Source organism: Thalassophryne amazonica, chromosome 15 (genome assembly GCF_902500255.1).
Source record: "Thalassophryne amazonica chromosome 15, fThaAma1.1, whole genome shotgun sequence".
Taxonomy (NCBI): domain Eukaryota; kingdom Metazoa; phylum Chordata; class Actinopteri; order Batrachoidiformes; family Batrachoididae; genus Thalassophryne; species Thalassophryne amazonica.
This window is the reverse complement of record NC_047117.1, coordinates 64,355,269-64,379,824: the sequence shown is the minus strand read 5'-3', so window position 1 is coordinate 64,379,824 and position 24,556 is coordinate 64,355,269. Positions and strand designations below refer to the sequence as shown.

Here is a 24,556-nt window from a genome sequence, read left to right as displayed (position 1 = left end):
ATTTTCTGCTTTGAGATTCATTTTTAGAAACAACATATGTAACCTGTTTCTGTTTGAGTAGCTGGAAACTGACCAAAATATATCCATTGTGATTGTCATGCCCAATACTGAATCCGAATTAATAACAGATTCCAACTGTTTCCTCTTAAAGCAATATGTTGTCCTATGGTTTCCTGATCAATACCAGTTTGTCTGACTTGGGTGCAGTTTATGCCAAAGGGGTTTATTTTCCTCTCCAGTCTTAGTTCTGTACAATTCTTGAGGGTTTTTTTCCCTTTTTATATCAAGTTTTTTTTTTGTTTTTTTTTTTTGTTTTTTTTTTTAAGCTGTAGTCGTGTTTGTAGCGTGCACAAACATTGGTGATCGTCACCAAGTATTACTGCATTTGACTTTTCTTATGGACAACCAAATTAACAGTGCTTTAATCCCTCAAATATTCACAGAGTGTTTTTGTATGCATCTGGTGAAGGAAGACTGTCATATTGTCAATGCACCCTGTTTAAAAACTGTAAAGTCTGGCTGAGGGGGAATTTTATATTTAAATAAAATACGTTTGACCTTGCTTGTGATTGGAAATTTTAACCATTGTTAATGCTGGAATCGCCTCTTTAAAGCAGGAATGGGTGTGGGTGCTGGTATTCTGCCTGTCTGGATCACGAAAGCAGTTGTAAAACTGTAGCACCACTGTTTAAGTTAAAGCGTCATTTTCATAATTATTGACAGGCCGGGAAGAAAAAAAAAAAAAAATCCACCATCATGCTGGACTGGTGTAGCTGCTCTCAGACCTGACCTGATCTGATGTGGGAAACCTGAGGCACATACACTGAGAAGCTCATTTATTTTGCTGATGTCATAACCCACTCTTTCTTAAGCAGCTAAATTCATACAAAATCTTTTCTGTAGGGTTGTGGTGGTGCGACAGTGTTTATTTGAATTCTGGTTTCTCTGATTCAGCAGACCTCTCTTTCCACAGCTGAGGAATAAACTTCCACCTACACGTCTCCGAAACTGCACAAAGGAACGACAAAAATCAGGCACAAGAAGCATACGATGTATGTAGTGGTATGTACTATGTATGTATGTGGTTTAGACTCCAGACAGACCTCCGCGGGAGTTGGACACAACAGATTGGCTACATACAAGCTATGGCCACCAGAGGGTTCTATAATTTAAAAAAGGGGCACAAAAACTACCATGTGTTGTAAATTATATGGTACTTGATGAAGTCTTGCTTTTTCCGTGGCTAAAATAAAATTTTGTGCATCCTGTGAACGTGGGCGCAATGATAAGTGGTCAGCCTAATTAATGTTCAGTTTAAGAAATAAACGGCACTGTCCCCACAAAATGTGCTTGGATCTAGACCCTTTTTATAAAGCGTGACGAGAAAAAAGGTCATGATGATGAAGAATGTGAAGTGGTAGTGCTGGTACAGTTTATTTTCATGTCCGATAAGCCTTTTATCTAATCTTAAGTTATTTTAATACTTTATTACTAAGAAATACTGTACTCCACTAACTTTGCCATCCAGCCAAACACCAACTCAAAAAAAAAAGTCTAATCCATAAAGGAAAATATACGTCGCTCATAACATGACTACTTGCCGAACCCCAATTAATCGATAACACCAACTTTGGCCGATATTTTGGGCTGATTGTGAAATACCGGATTGGCACGCCTCTACATGGGAAAGTTGAAACCAAAGAAGACACAAACCTCACTTCACAACTTCAGTTTGATAGTTGACATTTTTATGTCATTTTATACATTTTTTTATGTCATTCTTCTCAATTTATTATCTCCAACAAGAAGGTAACCACTGCTATCATACTCTCATGAGCGCCACTAACTTAGCTAAAAGTCTCGTTTTGGACAAACAACTAACCGGTTTCTGGGTATTCTGTGTTAGTATGTGCCCATGGCCGACGTGCTTGATGAATTCCTATGCAAAAAATAGTTCCGAGACGTGCAATGACAGTGCGTTTTTATGGGTAACAAAAACAGGAGTATATTTGACACAAGAACTTGTGTATCTCGTGTGTTTTTACGCCTAAATGATCATAAGTCAATCTGTGCTTGGGACTCCGACGAGGGCGGTCGCATCTCCACTCTCCCTTAGCGTGTTTTGTCTGTGAGGCTGCCAGCCCTGCTCCGCTGGAAAACAGCAAAATGGATCTGATCTAGTGGTCTCTGAACACAATTGATACTATTTTTTCCACAAGACACTCGGGAGCGGAGGACCCGACCTGTCCTGCCGGGACACATGGCGGGTTACGTGATGGACAGCTGGAGATGGCAAGTCGTGCCTGTACACATCGTCTGTGGAGGACATTGAAGATGTTTACTTATTTGGAGCTGTGGTGACTGGGTTTCTGCTGTGTGGAGCGGCCACAGCACTGGTCTACCGGAAAATTAAGAAGGTGGAGGCGGCATTAATCGGCCCGTCCAGGCTGCCCAACATGATTGATTCGATTGGAAGGGCAGTGTCAGCTCAGTCAGCGGGTGTCAACCGCACGTTGGAATCCCTCTCGGGGAGAATGGCTGCACTGGAAAACAGCTTTGATAGTCTGTAAGACCACATCTCTCCTCTATTCAGATGTATTGGGAGCCACTCTGAAGTTTCAGACTGTGGAATCTTCCAGGCGTCTGTTAATCTGGATATCTATTAGGTTTCCAAACACCAGCTGTCCTTCAAGGCCGCTGGGATAAAATCCTCCCCCCAAGGAACACTCCTGATAGCCTCGCTCCTCGTCTCTCCCCCCTCTTGCTCCCTCCCTTCCCAGTCCTGAGATGTTGACTGTGGGACCTTGAGACTCTGGTGGACTGATTCTGGACTGGGATCCCCCCCAGGATGGACAGATAAGACCTGTCGATGGCGCCTCACGCGGCCTTCTGGGCTGTCTGTCTGGACACTGGACCACTCTCTGCCCCTCCCTCCCTGCGGTAGGCCTCGTCCTCTCTCAAGCTGGTCTCGGCGGCGCGACTTACAGTTGCAGCGGCCTTCACCCATTTTACCTCAATTCGGATGACAGACTGCTTCACGTTTAGTGCACATAAACAATGTCAAATGTATATGTACTGTCTTTAATTTTGATGTGTGCCATTATTACGGTAAACAAGTAGTAATTGTGGATTAAGTGCTGTATCTTGTCTGAGGTAATTGGAGTGTAAACTTAATTGCCCTTTTTTAGGATCAATAAAGTTGTCTGAAGTCACACTCATCCAACAGCATCTTCTCATGTCGGCAAATTCAGCGCTAGGTCATGCGAAAGTAGTCCGGCGAGCTATCCCACAATGCCATCGAGAGCGGCATGCTGAGCAGGGTGCACTGTCATTTATTAGCAGGTATAACGAAAAGAATGAACGGATTTCAATAACATTTGGTGAGCCGATGGACCAGGACGGGAAAAAAAAGTGGTTTCATTTTGGAAGTGGCCCAGAATCATTCCTGAAATCAAAATACAAAATGTTACATAACACATACATCCAGAAAGAATTCACAGCACTTTTCCCACATTTTATGTTACAGCCTTATTCCAAAATGGAGTAAATTATTTTTCCCACAAAATTCTACACACAATACCCCTTAATGACAAGAACAAAGTTTTAATATTTGCAAATTTATGAAAAATAAACTAAGAGATCACATGTAATATTCACACCCTTTGCTCAAATACTTTGTTGATGCACCTTTGGCAGCAATTGTATATGAATATGATGCCACAAGCTTGGCCCACCTATCTTTCGTAAGTTTTGCCCATTCCTCTTTGCAGCACCTCTCAAGCTCCTTCAGGATGGATGGGGAGCATCAGTGCACAGCCATTTTTAGATCTCTCTAGAGATGTTCAATCAGATTCAGTTCTGGATTCTGGCTGGGCCACTGAAGGACATTCACAGAGTTGTCCTGAAGCCACTCCTTTGGTATCTTGTCTGAGTACTTAGAGTTATTGTCCTGCTGAAATATGAACCGTCACCCCAGTCTGAGGTCAAGCACGCTCTGGAGCAGGTTTTCATCCAGGATGTCGCTATACATTTCGGCATTCATCTTTCCCTCAATCCTGACTAGTCTCCAAGTTCCTGCCGTTGAAAAACATCCCCACAGCATGATGCTGCCACCACCATGCTTCACTGTAGCGATGGTGCCTGGTTTCTGCCAAACATGACACCTGGTATTTACGCCAGATATTCCATAGGCCAAGCAGGTTTTCGGTACCACTTAAGGGGAAAAAAAACAACACTTAGAATCCAGCCTCAGTGTATCATGGCCTACACAAAATGTATGATAGCCATCCCAGGGTGGTAGCTGTAGCCATGTAGAAGATCAATGAAGAATTACACAGAGGTCAAACTTTAAAAATGCTTCAATCATGTTGAAAACTATATCACATTACTTGTCTGATCATAACGATTCCAAAAAGGTGTAGTTTGGACTATCTATGATGGAATGTTCTAGAGTTATGGGGTCAAAACAGCAAAACTGGTGACAAAGGTCAATTTCAATTTGTCCAGGGGTCAAATATTAAAGTTGCTCCAATTTCAGTAAAAAAGTATGCAAATTATTGTTTGGGTTAATGGGGTTCTAAAAAGGAATCGTTTGCATTATCTGTCATGCTTAGTTATCATGTTACACGGTAACATATGTCACGTCATAGAATTCAATGGATGTTGACCTTGTTTGACCTTTACTTTGGAGACAAAGCAATCAACACAGTCAAAACTATTCAATTTATTGATCCTTTTATTTCAACCAATAATAAATAAAAAAGCTTTTCAACCTACCATCCCTGTTCTCAAGACCAGGCACCTAAGTAGCTCTACTCTACTCTTTTCTACTCTTCTATTTTACTCTTCCTTTTTAGATATTTAGATATACCTTAGTATACTAGTGTAGTTCCACATTAGAATTGGAATATAATATATAAGATATACCTTACTGAATTTTCATGTGATTTATTAGGTTCTTATTATTGGGAACTTTATATTAATGATCTTCCATCTGTCTGCAATGTTAAAACAATTATGTATGCTGATGACACTGTAGTGTATACCCATGGAAAAATGGAAAAACCGTGGAGGAGGTACCTCAAAAACTAACAAGAGAGATGAAGTTGGTTTCTCATTGGTTAAAAAATTCCTGCCTTACTTTAAATGTTGAAAAAAACGGTATCTATGTTTTTTACAAACCGAAATAAACTTCAGAAATGTCCTGAAGTTTTAATCGGTGGTCAGAAAATTCATAATGTTGATCAATATAGATATCTGGGTATAATACTTGATTCAAATTTGAATTTTAAGAAACATGTTAAAAAGATAACAAACACTTTAAAATTTAATTTGTCAAATTATAGATATATTCGAAACTCTCTTACCATTGAAGCTTCTAATGTATATCTTAATGCAATGATTATACCACATTTTCGCTACTGTATGACAAGTTGGTCACAGGGGTGAAAACTGCCCTTAGGCCTCTTCAATCACTTTATAAAAGCTCTCTCAAGATTCATGATAAGAAAAAACGTTTATTTCATCATTGTCACATACTCCCAAAGTATAATATTCTGAGCTTTGAAAATTCAATCATGTACTCAAATTTATGTTTGTTGTTTAAAACCATTCATGGCACTGCTGCTCCGCCATTACAAACTTTCATATCCTTGAACTCGGAAACAACATCTCGAGCCACTCGGTCGATGGTTCGAGGTGAGTGCAGGATTCCCAGACGTAGAAAAACTTTTGGGAACTCAGTGTTCTCTTGTGTGGCCATGCGCCAGTGGAATATGTTACCAATTGAACTCATTTCTTGTACAAACTTTTACACTTTTTCACGACTGGTTAAAAACTGGTTGCTCTGGGGTCAGACATGTAACCATAGTGTGATCTAATGTCATGTGCTTTGGACACAGTGTCTGCAGTTTTTAAAATGTAATGTAATATATTGTAAATTTCCTTTTTTTAATTGTTTTTCATCAGCCTGTCTAGGGACTACAGGTGGAAATTAGCACGCATGCTACAACCTGGCATAATGCATCTCTCCTATTTAAGGATGTATATTGTGCACTGTCCCTGTCTCAAATAAATAAATAAATGAAAATGAAATTATTATTTTGCAGAAATAAAAAGAAGTTTTCACATTGTCATTATGGGGTATTCTGAGTAGAATTTGGAGGGGAAAGGGGAATTTACTCCATTTTAGAATAAAGCTGTTAACAAAATGTGGAAAAAGTGAAGGAATACTTTCCGGACGCACTGTAGCAACATTTAACTCAAAGCTGAATGCTGATAACAGCTGGTAAGCAGATAATGTCACAGGGAAAGAGGGATTTTATTTTGCATTTGATCCAAAATGAATCTGGTTTTGCTGGACTTCTGCTGTGGGATTAGAAGAAAAATAAAAAAAAAAGTCTCCGAGTGAGTTGTCCATGCAAACACGATCTTTGACTCCGGCGAGCATTTGGCGCACGATTTAGACGTCATCCCAAAAAGTGCCGCTGTGTTTAAAAAAAACCTCGACGTGTAAACTTTTAAAGTAGCTGTCGCTAATCCAGACCTTTTGCTGTTTGTTTTGTTTTTAAGATGGCTTAACATGACTGACAAACCGCTGCAGGAAAAAAAGACTCGTTGTTCCACTGACAACATTAAAATTGCGCCAATTTTCGTGCGCAGAAGACAGCAGAGTGATGCAGAGCAGAACTCAGCGGTGAGTCTGGAGGAAGTTCGGGAATCGAACCCTGCGTTTCTGCCTGCAGGTTAGTTTTAGCTCCAGTTATCACTCAAACTAAATAAAACTGACGTATAAAGAGGTCATATTAATTATAGAACTTTTCGGCAACTAATGTGAGTTATCGGGTCAAACATTTGTAAAGCATCTGAAAAGTATTTGATGCGTGAAGATGTAGTGATGTAATGGCGTCCTGTACAGAAATTGAAGCGGCGCTCCCTCTGTGCCAGCAGTAATCCCAGTTTTTCTATTGCTTTTTGGAGACAGGCCAGTATGCCTGTGAAACTGTTTGTTGCCCCTCCCCACTTTTGTAAGACAGCGTTGACCTCCAAAAAAGTGACTTTACATTACGAAACATCACAACATCCCGAGGACAAGTTTTTGTCAGCGATCCACGAGGGACGCTCGCTGGTTTGCTTAGAGAATTGTTGTAATCTTTCTTTGTGTGGGAATCTGTAGTATCATCTCTTGATCCCAAGGGCCCTGTCCTTTCCCATATGAGTTGCTGCACAGTGGAACATATCAAAAACTATCTGCATGAGAACTCTCTCAAAAATTCTTGAAAGGGTAGTTGTAAAACAGCTAACTGATCATCTGCAGAGGAATGGTCTATTTGAAGAGTTTCAGTCAGGGTTTAGAATTCATCATAGTACAGAAACAGCATTAGTGAAGGTTACAAATGATCTTCTTATGGCCTCAGACAGTGGACTCATCTCTGTGCTTGTTCTGTTAGACCTCAGTGCTGCTTTTGATACTGTTGACCATAAAATTTTATTACAGAGATTAGAGCATGCCATAGGTATTAAAGGCACTGCGCTGCGGTGGTTTGAATCATATTTATCTAATAGATTACAATTTTTTCATTTAAATGGGGAATCTTCTTCACAGACTAATGTTAATTATGGAGTTCCACAAGGTTCTGTGCTAGGACCAATTTTATTCACTTTATACATGCTTCCCTTAGGCAGTATTATTAGACAGCATTGCTTAAATTTTCATTGTTACGCAGATGATACTCAGCTTTATCTATCCATGAAGCCAGAGGACACACACCAATTAGCTAAACTGCAGGATTGTCTTACAGACATAAAGACATGGATGACCTCTAATTTCCTGCTTTTAAACTCAGATAAAACTGAAGTTATTGTACTTAGCCCCACAAATCTTAGAAACATGGTGTCTAAACATGGTGTCTAAGAGAAATCTTGGAGTCATTTTTGATCAGGATATGTCATTCAATGCGCATATTAAACAAATATGTAGGACTGCTTTTTTGCATTTGCGCAATATCTCTAAAATTAGAAAGGTCTTGTCTCAGAGTGATGCTGAAAAACTAATTCATGCATTTATTTCCTCTAGGCTGGACTATTGTAATTCATTATTATCAGGTTGTCCTAAAAGTTCCCTGAAACGCCTTCAGTTAATTCAAAATGCTGCAGCTAGAGTACTAACGGGGACTAGAAGGAGAGAGCATATCTCACCCATATTGGCCTCTCTTCATTGGCTTCCTGTTAATTCTAGAATAGAATTTAAAATTCTTCTTCTTATAAGGTTTTGAATAATCAGGTCCCATCTTATCTTAGGGACCTCATAGTACCATATCACCCCAATAGAGCGCTTCGCTCTCAGACTGCAGGCTTACTTGTAGTTCCTAGGGTTTGTAAGAGTAGAATGGGAGGCAGAGCCTTCAGCTTTCAGGCTCCTCTCCTCTGGAACCAGCTCCCAATTCGGATCAGGGAGACAGACACCCTCTCTACTTTTAAGATTAGGCTTAAAACTTTCCTTTTTGTTAAAGCTTATAGTTAGGGCTGGATCAGGTGACCCTGAACCATCCCTTAGTTATGCTGCTATAGACTTAGACTGCTGGGGGGTTCCCATGATGCACTGAGTGTTTCTTTCTCTTTTTGCTCTGTATGCACCACTCTGCATTTAATCATTAGTGATTGATCTCTGCTCCCCTCCACAGCATGTATTTTTCCTTTCTCCCCTCAGCCCCAACCAGTCCCAGCAGAAGACTGCCCCTCCCTGAGCCTGGTCCTGCTGGAGGTTTCTTCCTGTTAAAAGGGAGTTTTTCCTTCCCACTGTCGCCAAGTGCTTGCTCACAGGGGGTCGTTTTGAGAGTTGGGGTTTTTCTGTAATTATTGTATGGCTTTGCCTTACAATATGAAGCGCCTTGGGGCAACTGTTTGTTGTGATTTGGCGCTATATAAATGAAATTGATTTGATTTGATGAAAACAGGGGGAAAAAAAATCGCCGGTATTGTCTTTACCGGAAACTGATGCACACTGATTTTTGTGGCAAAAATCATAGTGCATTGTGGGGAAATTACAGAACATTTATAGACGGTCAGCCAGAAGAGTTGGTCGTTACCCTAAAAAGTGGAAAGGGCTACCATACTTTTTCTGAAAGCCTGGAATCTCAGCTTTTCAGTGATATGTGACGGCCATCTGAGAAGAGTAGCTGTTATAAGTTGTCACACATAATGTAAACTAAGGTTGAGAAATAATTTTTTCATATGAACCAAAGCAGAACAGTGAGATAGCTTAAAATCTAAAAATGGTATAACAACAAATGAAACATGGATTTGTACTTTCTTTTACTCTGTGCAGTTCAGTTTTCGATAAGCAGAGAAGGTCTATCCTCAAATAACTCTCAAGTACTTGGGATATAAAGTGAGGTCTCTCTCAGGGTGGAATTGCTGCCAAATATCTACTAGGCCCAGTTCCTCCATCATATCTGATGGCCCCTTAGACATTTTAGATTGAGGTTTTGTTGTTGCAGGTAATCTGTCCAGTTTTGAGTCCAAGGTGAAATCACCCCCCCCCCCCCCCCCCCCCCACACACACACACAAGTATAATCCCAGATTATTAATCAGATTATTAATTCCTCCTATATTGTAATTTACAAAATTCAACTCAGCCATGGTCCTTGTGAACTCTTCGGATTTATCTCCCTATCTGTTTACACTTGAATGTCAGAGTGTATTTAATTGCTAACAAAACGATGCCCATTGCATATATCAGGAAAAATAAAACACAAAGAACAGTCAGTGTAACTAACATAGAACTGAACTTCCATCTCATCAGTCTGACACAGTAGCTGAACTCTAACTGTGCCAGGTCCCCGATGGTACTGGGTCAGAGAGGTGTGACCTACCCTCTCTGTGGGGAAAAAGCAAGTACCGTGCAACTGTGACCAATATTACACCAACATGTAAGAAGGTCTGGGTGAGTGTGTTCCATTCATATACTCAATTAATTTATAACACATAACCTTATTTTGTGACAATATTTATTTGAGTAATAAAGCTTACTAGGCTACCATACCTTTCAGAAAAGGTATGGTAGCCTTTGCCACTTTTTCGGTAATGTTTTCTTTATTTTGAGGCCCTGCTATTATGGAAATGAAAAGCTGCTGGATACAGCACATGCAAGATGGTCAAAAGTCATGACTTTTCCACAAATACTTCCCTATAGAGACAGAAAGAACTAGAGGGTGGACTCATCATGTGGCTGTGTGCCACCAAGGAGGCAGTGCTGCCACCACCCAATGGATAAACTTGTGGCGAATGAGTGCAGTGAGTGTAATATTGAACAAATAATGAATGTTTTCTATTTGTTCAATGGAAAGAATGTTTCCATGATTATAAATATGTAATTTTCATGGTTCTACATCTGTCTCTATGCCCTTTCTTCCACCCATGAAATGAAGAAATGTTTTTTATTTATTTGTTTTTAACTGTCCTTTTGGAGGAATTTATGAGCTTGCCTCATTGTATAAATGGAAGATTGGTGATGATTGGATTTTCCAACATCAAAATGATGATCCCAATCCTTCGAGGGGTGATTGAGAAGTTTTGAGCCTGAGCCAGAAAAAGTAGGTCATGGTTCTCCATCTTTTGAATTATGAAAAACCAACATTTCTGGAGAATGTGTGAAGTTTTGACTCACTGGGTGCAATGTTGAGAAGTGTCGGTTTCTCAGAATGCAAAAGATGGAGAACCACCCTATTTTTTCTGGGTCGGGCTTAGAACTTCTCAGTCATCCCTGGTGCTTCTCTCTTAAGAACCAATGGTTAAATGTTGGTGCGTGGTTGTCTCAGTATTCAGGTGATTCAGACAGAAAAAAAGCGTATTGGTGAGCTGGAGGCTTTTGCATGAATTATACTGTTCCAGGAGAGAGGTGTCAAAAACTTGCGAATGTCTGCCAGAAACACTTTTGGAAGTTCTGATGAGTAACGGATGCCCTGTGAAGTACTGGCTCTCAGAGGTTGAATACTTTCTTCAAACTATTAACAAACCCCACTTTGTTCTCAAAGTGACACAGATGCGCATTAATAAGCTTTGAACTGATTACCAAGGCCTGGTTTTTGTTTTTTATTGCATGGATCTTGTTCACATCTTCTTTTAGCTCTATAATGCTGCCATAAGTGCATGTCCTTTTGTTTTATCCTCTTTGTCACACGCAGAAAACATGTTTTGTCCAGTTTCCGTACAAACCTCACTCTTACACGAGAAGCGGAAACGAGGTAACAACAGGGCCGACATTGCATCCAAGCGTCTGAGGTGTAGTCTTGCTGCTGAGGGTTCACCCAGTACTGGTCAGTGTTCTCTGCCTGCACGAGACAACCAGAAGCCCATCGCACCCAGAATCAGCAGGCTGAGCCGCACACGCCGCCTGAAGCAGCAAAGTGGGAGCAATGCCCTGCAGAGCAACTGTGAACCCAACTCTAAACAGACAAACCAAACCAAATCTGACATCCAGTCACTCACATCGCCTTGCAGTCTCCAAAGAGGTCAGTTCTGATTCACCCATTGTTCTTTTTAAATTCAAAACTTTGCCTTTGCTATCAACATCATTTTTTTTCTTCTAGATTTTAGTTTTGAGGATGTGCTCTGGACGGACAAGTACAGCCCTCAACGCTCGAGTGAGGTCATCGGCAACTCCGCCTCAGTGACTCGGCTGCGGTGGTGAGTTTGACATCATTGGTTGGTCCTCGCGTTGACACATTCCACTTCATATTACTGGGATGGGAAGAATTTCTGTTTTTTTTATACTTTGTGACTCAGTTGGTTGAAGAAATGGAAACAAAGAGTGGATTGTGAGGAGAGGAGACGAATAGATGACCGAAAACGTGAAGAAAACGGTAACGGTTTGTCTTCCTCATTTGTAATAATGGTCATTTTTATTTTGTATCTGTATGACTAGTTTTATGTAACATATGTAGCGTCTGTGTCTGAAGGACTTTGACGGCTAGCGGCCATGTTTTCATGGTAATGATATCCAATGCTAATGTGCTAATCTACAACATATTTTAGCATGCACTGTCTCATGACCGGATATCCATTACCTAGTGCATTTAGTTCAGTGCTAACTCCTTTCCATGCGTTGTCTCTTTTCCTTTGCATCTCAAGTCTTTTCTGTTCACGGCCAATGCTAACAGTGAGCAGCGGGTTGCTAGCAGCCATATTTCCATGGTAACAGTACACAGTGCTAACATGCCAAGCTACAGAATGTTTCAGCACACACAAGCTGTGTCCCGAATCAGGTGCTGCATTTCTCTGAATCAGTGTCCTACAAAGATTTGCTCTTCAGAGACAACAAAGTCTGAAGTCGTCTTTTCCTCGTAAGGGGTCCAGTTTTTCCTGACTCCTTTGCCCAGCAGAGGAACTCCTGTTTCGTGAATGTGTTTTTGCATTTCAGCATCGAATTATTGTAGTTGTCGCACTTATTTATTTTTATAACGTCCAGCGGAGCTCCGTTACAACACTGCAGGTGTGTCCATGACATCACAGGAAGTCTTTATCTTTTATCATTCAGTGAATAAGAAATATCAGACATCTTTCACCATTAACTGAAAAAGACTGTGTATGTGTGTGTATAGAGAGATAGATATAGATATATGTGTTTGTGTTCTGCTGATTGATGTCTGTAGGTTACTTGCTACTTCCTAAAGCAGCGAGATGTGTTTTGAGTCACTGTGTTCCTTGTTAAGTCGATTTCCCGCTCTGGGATCAATGATAGTGTGTGACAGTGAATGCACAATGTCCAAAAATGACAAATTTCAGGCACTTGTCAATAATACTGCAACTAAAAGGGGACAAAACAAATGAAGAAATCTGTGACAGAGAAGCTTCGGATCATTCGTTCACCCTAAGGTTTTATGTAAGAATCAGTCAGCGTAGAATGTGTGCAGATTTTTGTCAGAACAGTTGAAATAACTCCTGCCACTCTTCCCCGGTGCAGACTCGTGGGACTGTGGAGACTTCCAGGGTGAGGCGGGCTCAGGTGATGAGGAGCCGCTGTATAACGCCATGCTGATTGTGGGTCCTCTCGGGGTCGGAAAGACGGCCTCAGTGTACGCCTGTGCTCAGGAGCTCGGCTTTAAGGTTGAGACTGAACGCTAATGTTTTTAAATGATGGTACCAAATAATCTCCCCACATATTTTCCTCATTATTCCCATAAATCTTTAAGAGGCTAATTGAGTAATTGAAAACCGCACAACATGAAACTTCACTAATCTGGATAAATTTTGAACAAGAACAGAATTAAGTTGTCTCATACTGTCAACCAAGTTATTGACTGCATCATGATCACACGCACAAATTAATCGCACGTCTCAACAAGTTTAACTTAAAATGTCACATATGAAATTGTGGTTAAGGCTACTCATGCGTACAGTCGACATTGGCTAAAAATACATAAAACCCCATGTAAAATATGTATATTAATTGCAAAAATTTGATCTTTTTTGCAGAAATCCAGAAAACGTCACTCAGATTGTGCTCTTTAGTGATAAATTCAGTGGCCAAATTTAAAGCCTTACAGTTTGATTTGCTAGTGTTACCAAAGGACCAAATCATGATGCTCGCCAAGGTCTAGGACACGTTTTGGTTTCAGCTCAATGCCACACATAAATACTGTAATATAATGATTTATCTCCTCTGTTCATGTAAAGGTATTCGAGGTGAACTGCTCCTCACAGCGCAGCGGGCGCAATGTTTTGTCCAGTCTGAAGGAGGCGACACAGTCCCACCTAGTGGACACGTCAGATAAAGACTCTCTGAAACCCGCTTACTTCATCAACTACAACATTGACAGCTGTCTATCCATATCTGACATTTCCCATGGTACAGAGTCCAAATAATCGCTTATTTTTTACACATTAACATCAAGCCTGTAGCAAAGGTTATTTCACAAAAACATTTGAATTCATAAGGCACTGTGATATTTAAAATGTACAATTTGCAGAATCTGTAAATTTTGCAATGCCTCCACTTGAACAGGGAAAATTATGGCTCCGAAAAAAATCTGTTCTTCAAGAAAAAGACCTGCACAGAAAGTTGTCCTCTGCAATCGCAAAGGAAAGTCTGACGCAGCCACGAGGACTTTGACGAACTTCTTTAAGATAAAGTCCAAAGCAGACCACCTGCACTTTAACGGCATGACACCATTGGAGGACGTGGACAAGAAGAAACCATGCAGCCGGTCACCCGCCTGTGAGCGAGCAGCGGCACAGAGCAAAAAGACAACATGTCTTATACTGTTTGAGGAGGTAAACCAGCTGACAGACACACCGAAAGGCAAAATTCAGCCAACTCGCTTACAAATGTCATCTTCTGCAGGTTGACGTCATATTTAACGATGATGTTGGATTCCTGGCAGCCGTTAAGACTCTGATGACAACCACCAAAAGGCCGGTTGTTCTGACCACCAACGGTAAATGTGCAGATTGAATATCATTTAGCTTATAAAACAAGCTGTGACATTAAAAGAAAAAAAAAAAATCCCTTCCTCAGATCCTGCATTCAGATGGCGGTTTAATTGCAGTTTGGAAACCATTATTTTCAAAACACCATCAGCTGTAAGTCACCTCTCAATGTGTGGTTAAAAAAAAATAACTGCATGATTCTCAAACGTGTGCATGCTTCAAGTTCTCACGATATCATTGAAAATACTCCAAGTTTTATCAAAGGAACTTTATATCTATCATAAGGAGAGTGTCTGCAGCTACCTGCAGCTGGTGTGTCTGACTGAGAGCGCGCAAGTGGAGTTGCATGAAGTTATCCGCCTCTTCAGATTATTCGGCGGTGATATTCGGCGCTGTTTGCTCCAGCTCCAGTTCTGGGTGCCTCACAGGGAAGATCCGCTAAACAAAGTTCCCCGTGCACACAGTAAGCTGCACTGTGAATAAATGCTGTGGGTGGAACGATGCATTGTGGGTGAAATAATGATCTCTTGCCAAAGACTGAAATGATGACATCAAAGATTATGATTTATCCTTCAGAATAATTAAGTTTTTTAAAGTAAAACATTCACTGCAGATTATTTTCTACATAATTAGTGTGAACAACAATGTAATTATGCACTGATTTCGTGATGTGTATTATGTATCACCTTGTGGAGCTCATGTGTCGTTCCACCTGGCAGTAAATGCTAAACAGCTAATAGTTAAGACCTCACTGAGACGACCGTGTCACGTCTGACTCATGCAAATGTTTGTTTTTCTGGTCCAGACAAAAATATTACAAAAGTTGAGGACTGTTTAGTTGCTCCAAGCTGCACTGCCACCATGTTGGGCCTCCATAACATGACCCAGAACCATCTGCTGAACCTTCTGATGGCAAGTATTGATCTCCTACGTTGCTGCATTTTATTTTCCCCATCATTAATTTGTTCATCAGTGTTTTTTCTCCATCATTCTTCAGACTCCATCCTGGACAGAAGAAGACATGAATAATCTTCTGAAACCTCTTTCTGAGAGCTGGAGAAGAGGTGTGCCTCTTCTTTATTCCAACCTGGAGCTCCTCCTGCCCACAGGAGCTGCACCCAGCAGTTTGGATGCGACTCATTCCGGGCTGCAGGATGAGCCAGTGCGCTGTGGCGTCCAACAGCAGCTGCCTAAAAATATCAGATCAAAGGCATACGGTTCGGTGAGGAAAACCTCCAAGCTGAGCAGGAGAAGAGGCAGTTCATCATCTCCAACATATACCTCAATAGATTCAAATGGCAAAGCTGCAGAGGGGAATGTTGCCACCCGCTGGATGTGTGCCTTGAGTGATTTCTTTGATCTGATGTCCTATGTTGACGTCTTAACGCTGCCTGCAGAAATGCCCATGTCAGGCCTCAGCAATTCGGACAGGTTTTTATGGACAGGAGTGGAGATAAAGGACGGCTTTATGGACGAGATGACTGAGGAGGAAAGAAGCTGTAGCCTGCACAGGTGGGAGATGCAGGCTGCTGTTGAAGGACTGGGGTGTCGTAGATGCTGCTGGCAAGTGTCTGCAGCGTGGACCGAAGTTCAGAAATGCAGGTGTGAAGGTGTGGATGATGAGTGGAACAGGCTGGTGAAGAAATTAACAATACCAGGTTCTGCCAGTAGGGAAAGACTCAACTTTACTGCTCGTCCTCCATGTCCACCACAGTAAGCATCCTCACCATCCTGGACTTTGAAAACCAGATCGTGCTTTACTGTGCTGCATTTAACTTTGTAGCTCAATGTGTTTTTGTGCAATCTTAAATTTGGAAAATTCAAAGCTCACTGAAGCTCAAATCACTTTTTTTTTTTTTTTTTTTATCAAATCTTGATCATATTCGCACCTATCCCTCCAGTGTGTGTCAGAAGAGGTTTGATCTGAGTAAGTCAGTGGTTGGCTGTCAGGCCTTCAGTCTACTTGGGAACAAAAAGGCCGTTGCAGTTGACTACATGCCCCTCCTTCGCTTTATCTGTCACTCCCACAGACCGCAACAACAAAGACGGGAACCAATCAGGTGAGCCAGACAACACCGTTTACTGTCCTCTTTCACTGTCCTTAGGTCAGATGGAGACTAATTTAAAATCTGAGCACTGGATCTAAATCCTGTTTGAGACGCATTATAACAAAAATCAGTCTCGGGTGATAGCTGGACCATCATAGTTCTCTCAAAACATATGTTTGTATTAAATGATCAGTTTGACTTCAGCAAATTATTTTCAGTAAAATCAACAGCAATACTAGTACGAACATGTAAACCACTTGAGGTGACCTTGTGTATTCGAATACAGAAAATTCTGCATCAAGATTTTGTGTACCCAAACTTTCAGACATGCTGCCACCCAGTGGCCACAACTAAAATCAAATCATTTTCTATGTCAAATTTGTTCAGTGACCTTGTGCACCAAACCTCACTTTGATATATGAAGTCTTTGTCTAGGTGTTGTGTACACAGTTTCAGATATCCTGCCCCCTGGTGGTCACAATTGAAACAGACGCAAAATGTCAAGTTAGTCTGAGATCTCAGGTGTTGCATCCACAGCAACCACACGTGTGTACAGCTGCACACATGGAGTTAAGCAGGTTCAAGATCTGCTGTGCCTTTGGTGGTACAGTTAAAACAAAAATGCTTGTGTGTTTTTAAAAATAAACTGATCCCTTTCACTCCAGGTGTCGGAACTATATCAACAGAATGCACCTTGGCCTCTCAAAATCTACTTTTCAGCTCTTGACAGGAGACTTCTCAGAGGACTACCTGGAGGATAACACCTGATACTGTGAGACAATAATGGAATATATTTGCTGTAAGATGTGAAATGTTTAAATTATAAGTTTGACTGAAGAGTAAATAAACTAGTTTTGTAAGTCTGCTTGAATGACATTTTATTATTTTAGTTTGAAAAGCAAAGAATAAAAAAAAAACTAAAGACTGCAGAATGTTCAAAAATCCTGATGAGGTTGCAGGCAGATGACATGAAACCATCCAAACTAAGACAGGATCCTTCCCGTAGAGCAGCGGTTCTTAGCTCGGCTCTTTGGGGACCACCCTGCGTCTCCTCTTTAACCACGAATCAGCTGGGTTTTGTTCAGTTAGCTTTGGCTGGTTGAGTCATGAAGTGATGCGGTCCCCTCAGTCCTGAGGAGGACTAAGAACCAGTGTGCTTCCACACTAGAGTAACTGTGGTGTTCAGCATCTCCCAAAGGACATCATCAGTTTTTATCACAAAACGTATTTAAAATTAAACCCAGTCGTTACCAGCAAGCCTGTTTGAGGGCTGAACAGTCACTGTGAAAGTTCTCTTTGTCTTTGTGGATGTTGTGCATCACGGGGACCTCAGGTTGACACTGGTGTGTGTACTAAGAGGCAGATTGGCTGAGCAGCTCGTAAAAAGCCACGGCCTGAAGCAGGGCATCGCACAGCTCGTCCCCTTCTTTCCAAATGCCCACTTCAAAAGCTTTCCTGTGTTTCATCAGCAGCTCCTGGGGGATGTTTATTCTGGGGCACTTCTGTGTCACTGACTTGGTCATCAACTGTTGCACTGTGTGCGCTCCACTCGTCCGTGACTCACCCACCATCAGGTCAAAGTGGCGTCCCACGGCAGCACGCGTCATGTTGATAACTCTGCAATGGGAAAGTAGAAGGAATTTGTCTTCTATTTTAGATTCTTCAACTGTTCATTTCTCAAACTACACACTCGTAGACATTCATGGATGACAAAATTCAGTAATTACATATTAATGTACACTTTGACTGCATTTTGAAATATTTTAAGTCAAACCTGGGACAAACATTGGGGGCAGGTGAGCAACTTCTTGGCTCAAGCAGGGCGAACAACATGGCCTCCACAGTCCTCATGTGGGCCATGATGGGGAACAGAGCGGTATTCTGGACTGAGATGGATGATTTCTCTATGATGTATAAGTCAGTTGGGGGAAGGAGGGACACAACCGTGGATATCTGTTTGTCCCCCCCCAAAAAAAGGTGACATTTTCATTCTCTGCTGTAATTTCTGCCAAGTTATTAATACCCGAATTGTGACAACAGCAAAGTACGCATTTTCAATAAATGCTACAACAGAGAAACGACATTACACTCACATCAGACAGGTAAGCAGAGGCCAAGTATGTTCCCTTCAAGAAGTTCGGACATTCCAGCTGCTGCCAATCCAGTACAGTCATTCCGTGGTCCACATGTGCCCACGCAATCTTATTGGTCCCACAAACTATTGACACAATAGAACTGGCATCCTGAGTGAAAATGAAACAACAAAATGACACAATTTAATTTTGACAACTAAAACAAAGCAAGCAGAAAACAGTGCAACAGACCAAAATGCAGCTTTGCAACTTTTCATAAAGGCAGACCAGTTCCAGGCCTCATGTACAGTAACAGGGCTGCAATTAATGAATATTTTCATGATTGATTTACTTTTTGTTTCATATGCAGGTTGTGTCCTTTTGTGTGTGTGTGTGTGTGTGTGTGTGTGTTACCTCACAGTAAGCACTTATTGTCTCAAATGTGAATTACAGTAGTGTTCAGAATAATAGTAATGCTATGTGACTAAAAAGATTAATCCAGGTTTTGAGTATATTTCTTATTGTTATGTGGGAAACAAGGTACCAGTAGATTCAGTAGATTCTCACAAATCCAACAAGACCAAGCATTCATGATATGCACACTCTTAAGGCTATGAAACTGGGCTATTAGTAAAAAAAAAAAAAGTAGAAAAGGGGGTGTTCACAATAATAGTAGTGTGGCATTCAGTCAGTGAATTTGTCAATTTTGTTGAACAAACAGGTGTGAATCAGGTGTCCCCTATTTAAGGATGAAGCCAGCACCTGTTGAACGTTTTTCTCTTTGAAAGCCTGAGGAAAATGGGACGTTCAAGACATTGTTCAGAAGAACAGCGTAGTTTGATTAAAAAGTTGATTGGAGAGGGGAAAACTTATACGCAGGTGCAAAAAGTTATAGGCTGTTCATCTACAATGATCTCCAATGCTTTAAAATGGACAAAAAAAAACCAGAGACACGTCGAAGAAAACAGAAAACAACCATCAAAATGGATAGAAGAATAACCAGAATGGCAAAGGCTCACCCATTGATCAGCTCCAGGATGATCAAAGACAGTCTGGAGTTACCTGTAAGTGCTGTGACAGTTAGAAGACACCTGTGTGAAGCTAATTTATTTGCAAGAATCCCCCGCAAAGTCCCTCTTTTAAATAAAAGATGTGCAGAAGAGGTTACAATTTGCCAAAGAACACATCAACTGGCCTAAAGAGAAATGTAGGAATATTTTGTGGACTGATGAGAGTAAAATTGTTCTTTTTGGGTCCAAGGGCCGCAGACGGTTTGTGAGACGACCCCCAAACTCTGAATTCAAGCCACAGTTCACATTGAAGCATGGTGGTGCAAGCATCATGATATGGGCATGTTTCTCCTACTATGTATGGTGTTGGGCCTATATATCGCATACCAGGTATCATGGATCAGTTTGGATATGTCAAAATACTTGAAGAGGTCATGTTGCCTTATGCTGAAGAGGACATGCCCTTGAAATGGGTGTTTCAACAAGACAATGACCTCAAGCACACTAGTAAACGGGCAAAATCTTGGTTCCAAACCAACAAAATTAATGCCTTGCAGATGTGAAAAAATCATGAAAAACTGGTTATACAACTAAATACTAGTTTAGTGATTCACAGGATTGCATCATAATAATAATAATAGTTACACACATAGTTTTAAGTTTGTAGCGTCAACAGCAGATGCTACTATTGTGAACACCCCCTTTTCTACTTTTTTTTTTTACTAATAGCCCAATTTCATAGCCTTAAGAGTGTGCATATCATGAATGCTTGGTCTTGTTGGATTTGTGAAAATCTGAATCTACTGGTACCTTGTTTCCCATGTAACAATAAGAAATATACTCAAAACCTGGATTAATCTTTTTAGTCACATAGCACTACTATTATTCTGAACACTACTGTATGTTTTGCGCTTGTCGTGAGTCTTACCTCTAGGCAGGATCTGTCCACAGGTGGCTTCACAAACTTGGCCAGCTGTACTGTGGCTTTCTTTTTTTTCTGTGGATTGAGGATATCATTGAAGACTATCACTGCGCTTTTGTGCTTAAGCCGTGGCACATTCACCACACTCTCCAGCGTGTTGAACGGCCCATTCCTATCCCTGTACTCCACGATGTTGACAGACTTGCGGCCCCTCAGCAACTTGACACCCTCCAGCTCAGCCTGGGTGGCGGTGTTGAGCAGGTGGAGGATGATGCTGCGCTGCTCAAAAGTGTACAAATAATCCAGAGGCTTTTTGCTGTCTTCCTCCCTGCACAGCACCGTGGACTTGATGGAGGTGTTCAGGGTCTCAAAACCAGCCACAGGAACCTGGCTTCTCCAGCAGCAGGTGCACTGAAGATACCGGAGTTCGAGCTCGGGGAGGGAGCCACGCTGACATAATAAAGCAGACCGCACTTCACAGCAACCTGTTAATGTAATTCAGAAAATAAATCAATGTTATCAGCTAGTTGGCAATAGTGCTGTTTTCTTAAAGGATGTAATGCAGCAAAAATCAAACTCAATATGTTCTCTATAGTATCGGGCTAAGTTTGAGAATTTTTTTATATATATATGTTACACCTTTTCTGTTTAGGATCGCATATGTACAGAACCTGAAGAAAGCATTCCAGTTAAAGCAGCAGCATTATATTTAAGAAAGAATATTTGTTTAAAAAATACAAGCAGATGGAATACAGTCTAATTTTCAACCTCTACATCCAAAAATGTGCTTGATATGTGGCTTAATGGATAATTACCACTCAAAGGTTTAGTTTATTGTACTGTACCCAGCAAAAACATTTAATGTTCCAAAGTCAGCAATTTAAAAAAATAGACTCAACTTTTTAATGGAAAAATAAGCCTCACAATTTGAACAGAAATACTTTGTGTAAACTCACGGTTTAAATGTTCTAATTATCTTCAAGTTGAAGTGGGATAATCTTTTATTTGAAAATTGGATCAACAACAATATTCTCTTAGTATCACAAATGTGTAACAGTAAAGGACATTTACTTACCTATACTGAGAAAAAAAAAACATTTAACATCCCAATACACAAGTTAGCAACAGTTTATGTTCACGACAGATACAGAAGGTTGGCCAGTTCCGGATCACCTTTTTTTAAAGTCCCGCTATACGGAGCTATAATGCAACTGAATGTCCTTTAATTGTGTATTGTTGTATCTTGTTCAAGATATGATAGATTGCCCATAACGTCTGGCAAACTCTCCTTAATACTTTGATAACATTACATGTGAAATGGTTTGGACATACACCACCATATATTTGGTTAGGGATAAAATTAAGGTCGCGTTAAAATTGTCAATTTATCCAACAAATTATTGAAAGAAATTTAGAAGTGATTTATCTCGTACACCAAGAGTCATCCTTACAGCTCTACTGTTTCTGTTACAGAAACAGTCGCAGATTTATTTTACGACAGTGTTTGTTAAATTGTCTTTTTTTTTTTTTTTTTGCTAACTTATTTAGTACTGTATTCTTTGATCTTTTGATGTCAAAAAACAGACCCGCAGCAACTGCTAACTACACTGCTCTTCGAGCTGCTTGCTAACTTTAGCCGCCCATTCAATGACTTCAAAATACCGAGTCATAAAACAGTTTACTACAATACCTCTCTGGGATACTAATGATAGGAATCGTCTGGCGGCCCACATCCTTAATAAATAACTATTAGGTTATTTTGGCAACAACACAACCGAGACTAATCCATGTTGTCTTTACCACACTTTTCAACCGTCCGACGCACACAACAGCTTTCTTAACATTGGTTCCGACCGAGTTTCCAATAGTAATAATAATACTACTACTATTAATACTATAAATACTGAATATTATTATATACAGCAGTTACAATGACAAAAATTATGAAGTGCTCAACATAACATCAGAACAACAGTAAAACAAAATCCTACATCCATAAGAACAATTAAAGCTGCAAGAATAACTAAAACATACAGACCAGCCAATATAATAAAACAAGGTTAAATCGGAAAAATACTATACAGTAGAAATAAACAAGTTTAAAAATGTTTGACATAAGTGATGTGTGTGTGTGTGTGTCCAGGGCCTGCCATATTATGGGCATAGTGCCTTTGTCAAAGGTATTTTTCACTTCTGTGATGGCAGCATTAATGCAAAAACGTACACTGAGATTTTAGACCAACATATACTGCCTTCAAGACGACATCTTTTCATTATGCAAGGACATCAGGGATGTCCATGCATTTTTCAACAAGAAAAATACAAAAAACACATCCTGCACATGTTACAAAGGTGTGGCTGTGGAAGAAGGTACGGACACTGGACTGGCCTGCCTACAGTCCTGGGGACTCATGTACAAAGCCTGCATATGCACAAAAATGTGGCACACGTCCGTCTCCACGCTAACATTCAGATTTATCAAAAGTGAAATGACTGGAAATGTGTGGTGCCCCAGGGCAAGTTCATGACTGGCGTACGCACGTTTCTACAGCTATTGTTCCTCTGGTGACACTTGGGAGATGTTGGGAAACTTAATAATGTGAAAAGAAGAAGTCATCAGAGTGATGTACACACCAGTGAAACACGAACAATGAACACACCCACGTGTTTGCAATTATATGGGTGGATATAAAATCATGTGGAAAGTGATGAAGAAAATGGTATTAACAATGGCTCATCAGCATTGTTAGATGCAAATGTAAATGGTGCAATCCAATGTGAGTGAGTATTCAGGGAATGCAAGGATTTACTTGCAAGTGACAATAACTGACTCATAAGCCGATGTCGTTTACCAAGGCCAGTGTTACTGGAATTGTGCGCAGAACTGCGGCCGGCCCTAGAATACAACGGCGAAGAGCCAGGGGTTGTCTGTGCCCACACCACACTGGGGTTCCTGGCACAGGGGCATTTCAGCGGGAGCTGGCCGATCAGTCAGGAGGGTGGCAGTCAACCTTGAGCCGAGCCATGCCAGCAGTGTGGTACGGAATCCGAATGTCATCCAGGTACAACATTAAAGTGCAATTTACAGTGAGAGCTGGTTTCCCTAATCTAAGAAGTATTGACTGCACATATATTGCTATGTATAAAGGTGCCATCACATGCTGAATTTGTTTTTGTTAATAAGAAACAACTTTCATTCCGTCAAGGCTAGAAGCTGGCACGGTGCACGATGGGTGTCTGCTTGGTGAGTAAATAGTTTATTTGTGTAATTGTTCCGAATGAAAACCAGTGTGGGCACATTTGGTCATGTGCACATTCAAATATGTTTTTTGTCATTACTTTTTGTTTGTTTGTTTCTTGATGGTGAAACTCGAGCTGCAGATTCTTAACAGGCTGCCCGACTGTCACCCTGTGTGTAGTATTTGTCGTTAAACGCGTGTGTAAAGTTGTGAATGCCACACACTATTGACTACGGCACACCTAATTTTTTTAACTTCATTGTGTGTGTGTGTGTGTGTGTGTGCTGCTCTGAGCCCACAGCATTTACACACATGCTCCCACTCAATTTTTTCGTTTCATGTTTATTCTAGTTGACAGGGTACCAAATAAAATATCCTTGCGTGTCCCGACTTCATTTACTAGTATCTGTAGCTCAGACTTGATAAAATTTCTTGTCTTTGTTCATGTTGAATGATTGGACAGAGAGGAGAATCCCAGGTCCCAGGGCCTATTTAAATAAATTTGTATATTTATATAGGGACGTGAACAAGGAGGAGTTTGTTACTTGAATGAATGAATGAATTTATTCGGCACACTCAGATCCAAAACAACAAAAAACATACAAAAAGGAAAGAAAATAATCCAACCATGCACCTGAAAGGGTGTAAGCAGAAGCAAAACCTTGTAAACGTCCACCCCGTCCATCCATCCATCCATCCATCCATTTTCTTCCGCTTTATCCGGAGTTGGGTCGCGGGGGCAGCAGCTCAAGCAAAGCTGCCCAAACCTCCCGATCCACACACACCTCCCCCATCTCCTCCGGGGGAACCCCAAGGCGTTCCCAAGCCAGCCGAGAG

At 40.9% G+C, this 24,556-nt stretch overlaps 2 protein-coding genes across 2 annotated transcripts; one reads left to right on the top strand and one right to left on the bottom strand.

Moving 5' to 3' along the window:
• Positions 1-6,580: 6,580 nt before the first annotated feature.
• On the top strand, positions 6,581-17,337 carry atad5b (ATPase family AAA domain containing 5b). Its single transcript, XM_034188666.1, has 15 exons — positions 6,581-6,743; positions 11,185-11,511; positions 11,590-11,686; positions 11,786-11,868; positions 12,963-13,105; positions 13,676-13,847; positions 14,004-14,272; positions 14,343-14,436; positions 14,517-14,581; positions 14,714-14,891; positions 15,234-15,340; positions 15,426-16,141; positions 16,330-16,488; positions 17,142-17,282; positions 17,314-17,337. The coding sequence occupies exons 1-14, from the start codon at positions 6,581-6,583 to the stop codon at positions 17,242-17,244; spliced, it is 2,676 nt and encodes an 891-aa protein (XP_034044557.1). The 3' UTR covers positions 17,245-17,282; positions 17,314-17,337.
• Positions 17,338-17,804: 467 nt separating this feature from the next.
• On the bottom strand, positions 17,805-22,298 carry tefm (transcription elongation factor, mitochondrial). The gene is made up of 5 exons (XM_034188100.1): positions 22,171-22,298; positions 20,487-20,965; positions 18,570-18,719; positions 18,251-18,429; positions 17,805-18,093 (listed from the first exon to the last, which is right to left on the bottom strand). Exons 1-5 carry the CDS (start codon positions 22,211-22,213, stop codon positions 17,829-17,831), a joined length of 1,116 nt encoding a protein of 371 aa, XP_034043991.1. The 5' UTR covers positions 22,214-22,298; the 3' UTR covers positions 17,805-17,828.
• Between the last annotated feature and the right edge of the window lie 2,258 nt (positions 22,299-24,556).

What these genes read in the sequence shown, in the direction of transcription:
- tefm (XM_034188100.1), bottom strand. Translation starts at nt 22,213, where the DNA reads ATGTGGGCCGCCAGACGATTCCTATCATTAGTATCCCAGAGAG. An exon ending in TGGACAGATCCTGCCTAGAG is followed by an intron (nt 18,720 to 20,486) that starts GTAAGACTCACG and finishes ATTTTCACTCAG; the next exon opens with GATGCCAGTTCTATTGTGTC. An exon ending in GCCCCCAATGTTTGTCCCAG is followed by an intron (nt 18,094 to 18,250) that starts GTTTGACTTAAA and finishes TTCCCATTGCAG; the next exon opens with AGTTATCAACATGACGCGTG.
- atad5b (XM_034188666.1), top strand. Translation starts at nt 6,581, where the DNA reads ATGACTGACAAACCGCTGCAGGAAAAAAAGACTCGTTGTTCCACTGAC. An exon ending in GTCTTATACTGTTTGAGGAG is followed by an intron (nt 14,273 to 14,342) that starts GTAAACCAGCTG and finishes CATCTTCTGCAG; the next exon opens with GTTGACGTCATATTTAACGA. An exon ending in CAAAGTTCCCCGTGCACACA is followed by an intron (nt 14,892 to 15,233) that starts GTAAGCTGCACT and finishes TTTCTGGTCCAG; the next exon opens with ACAAAAATATTACAAAAGTT.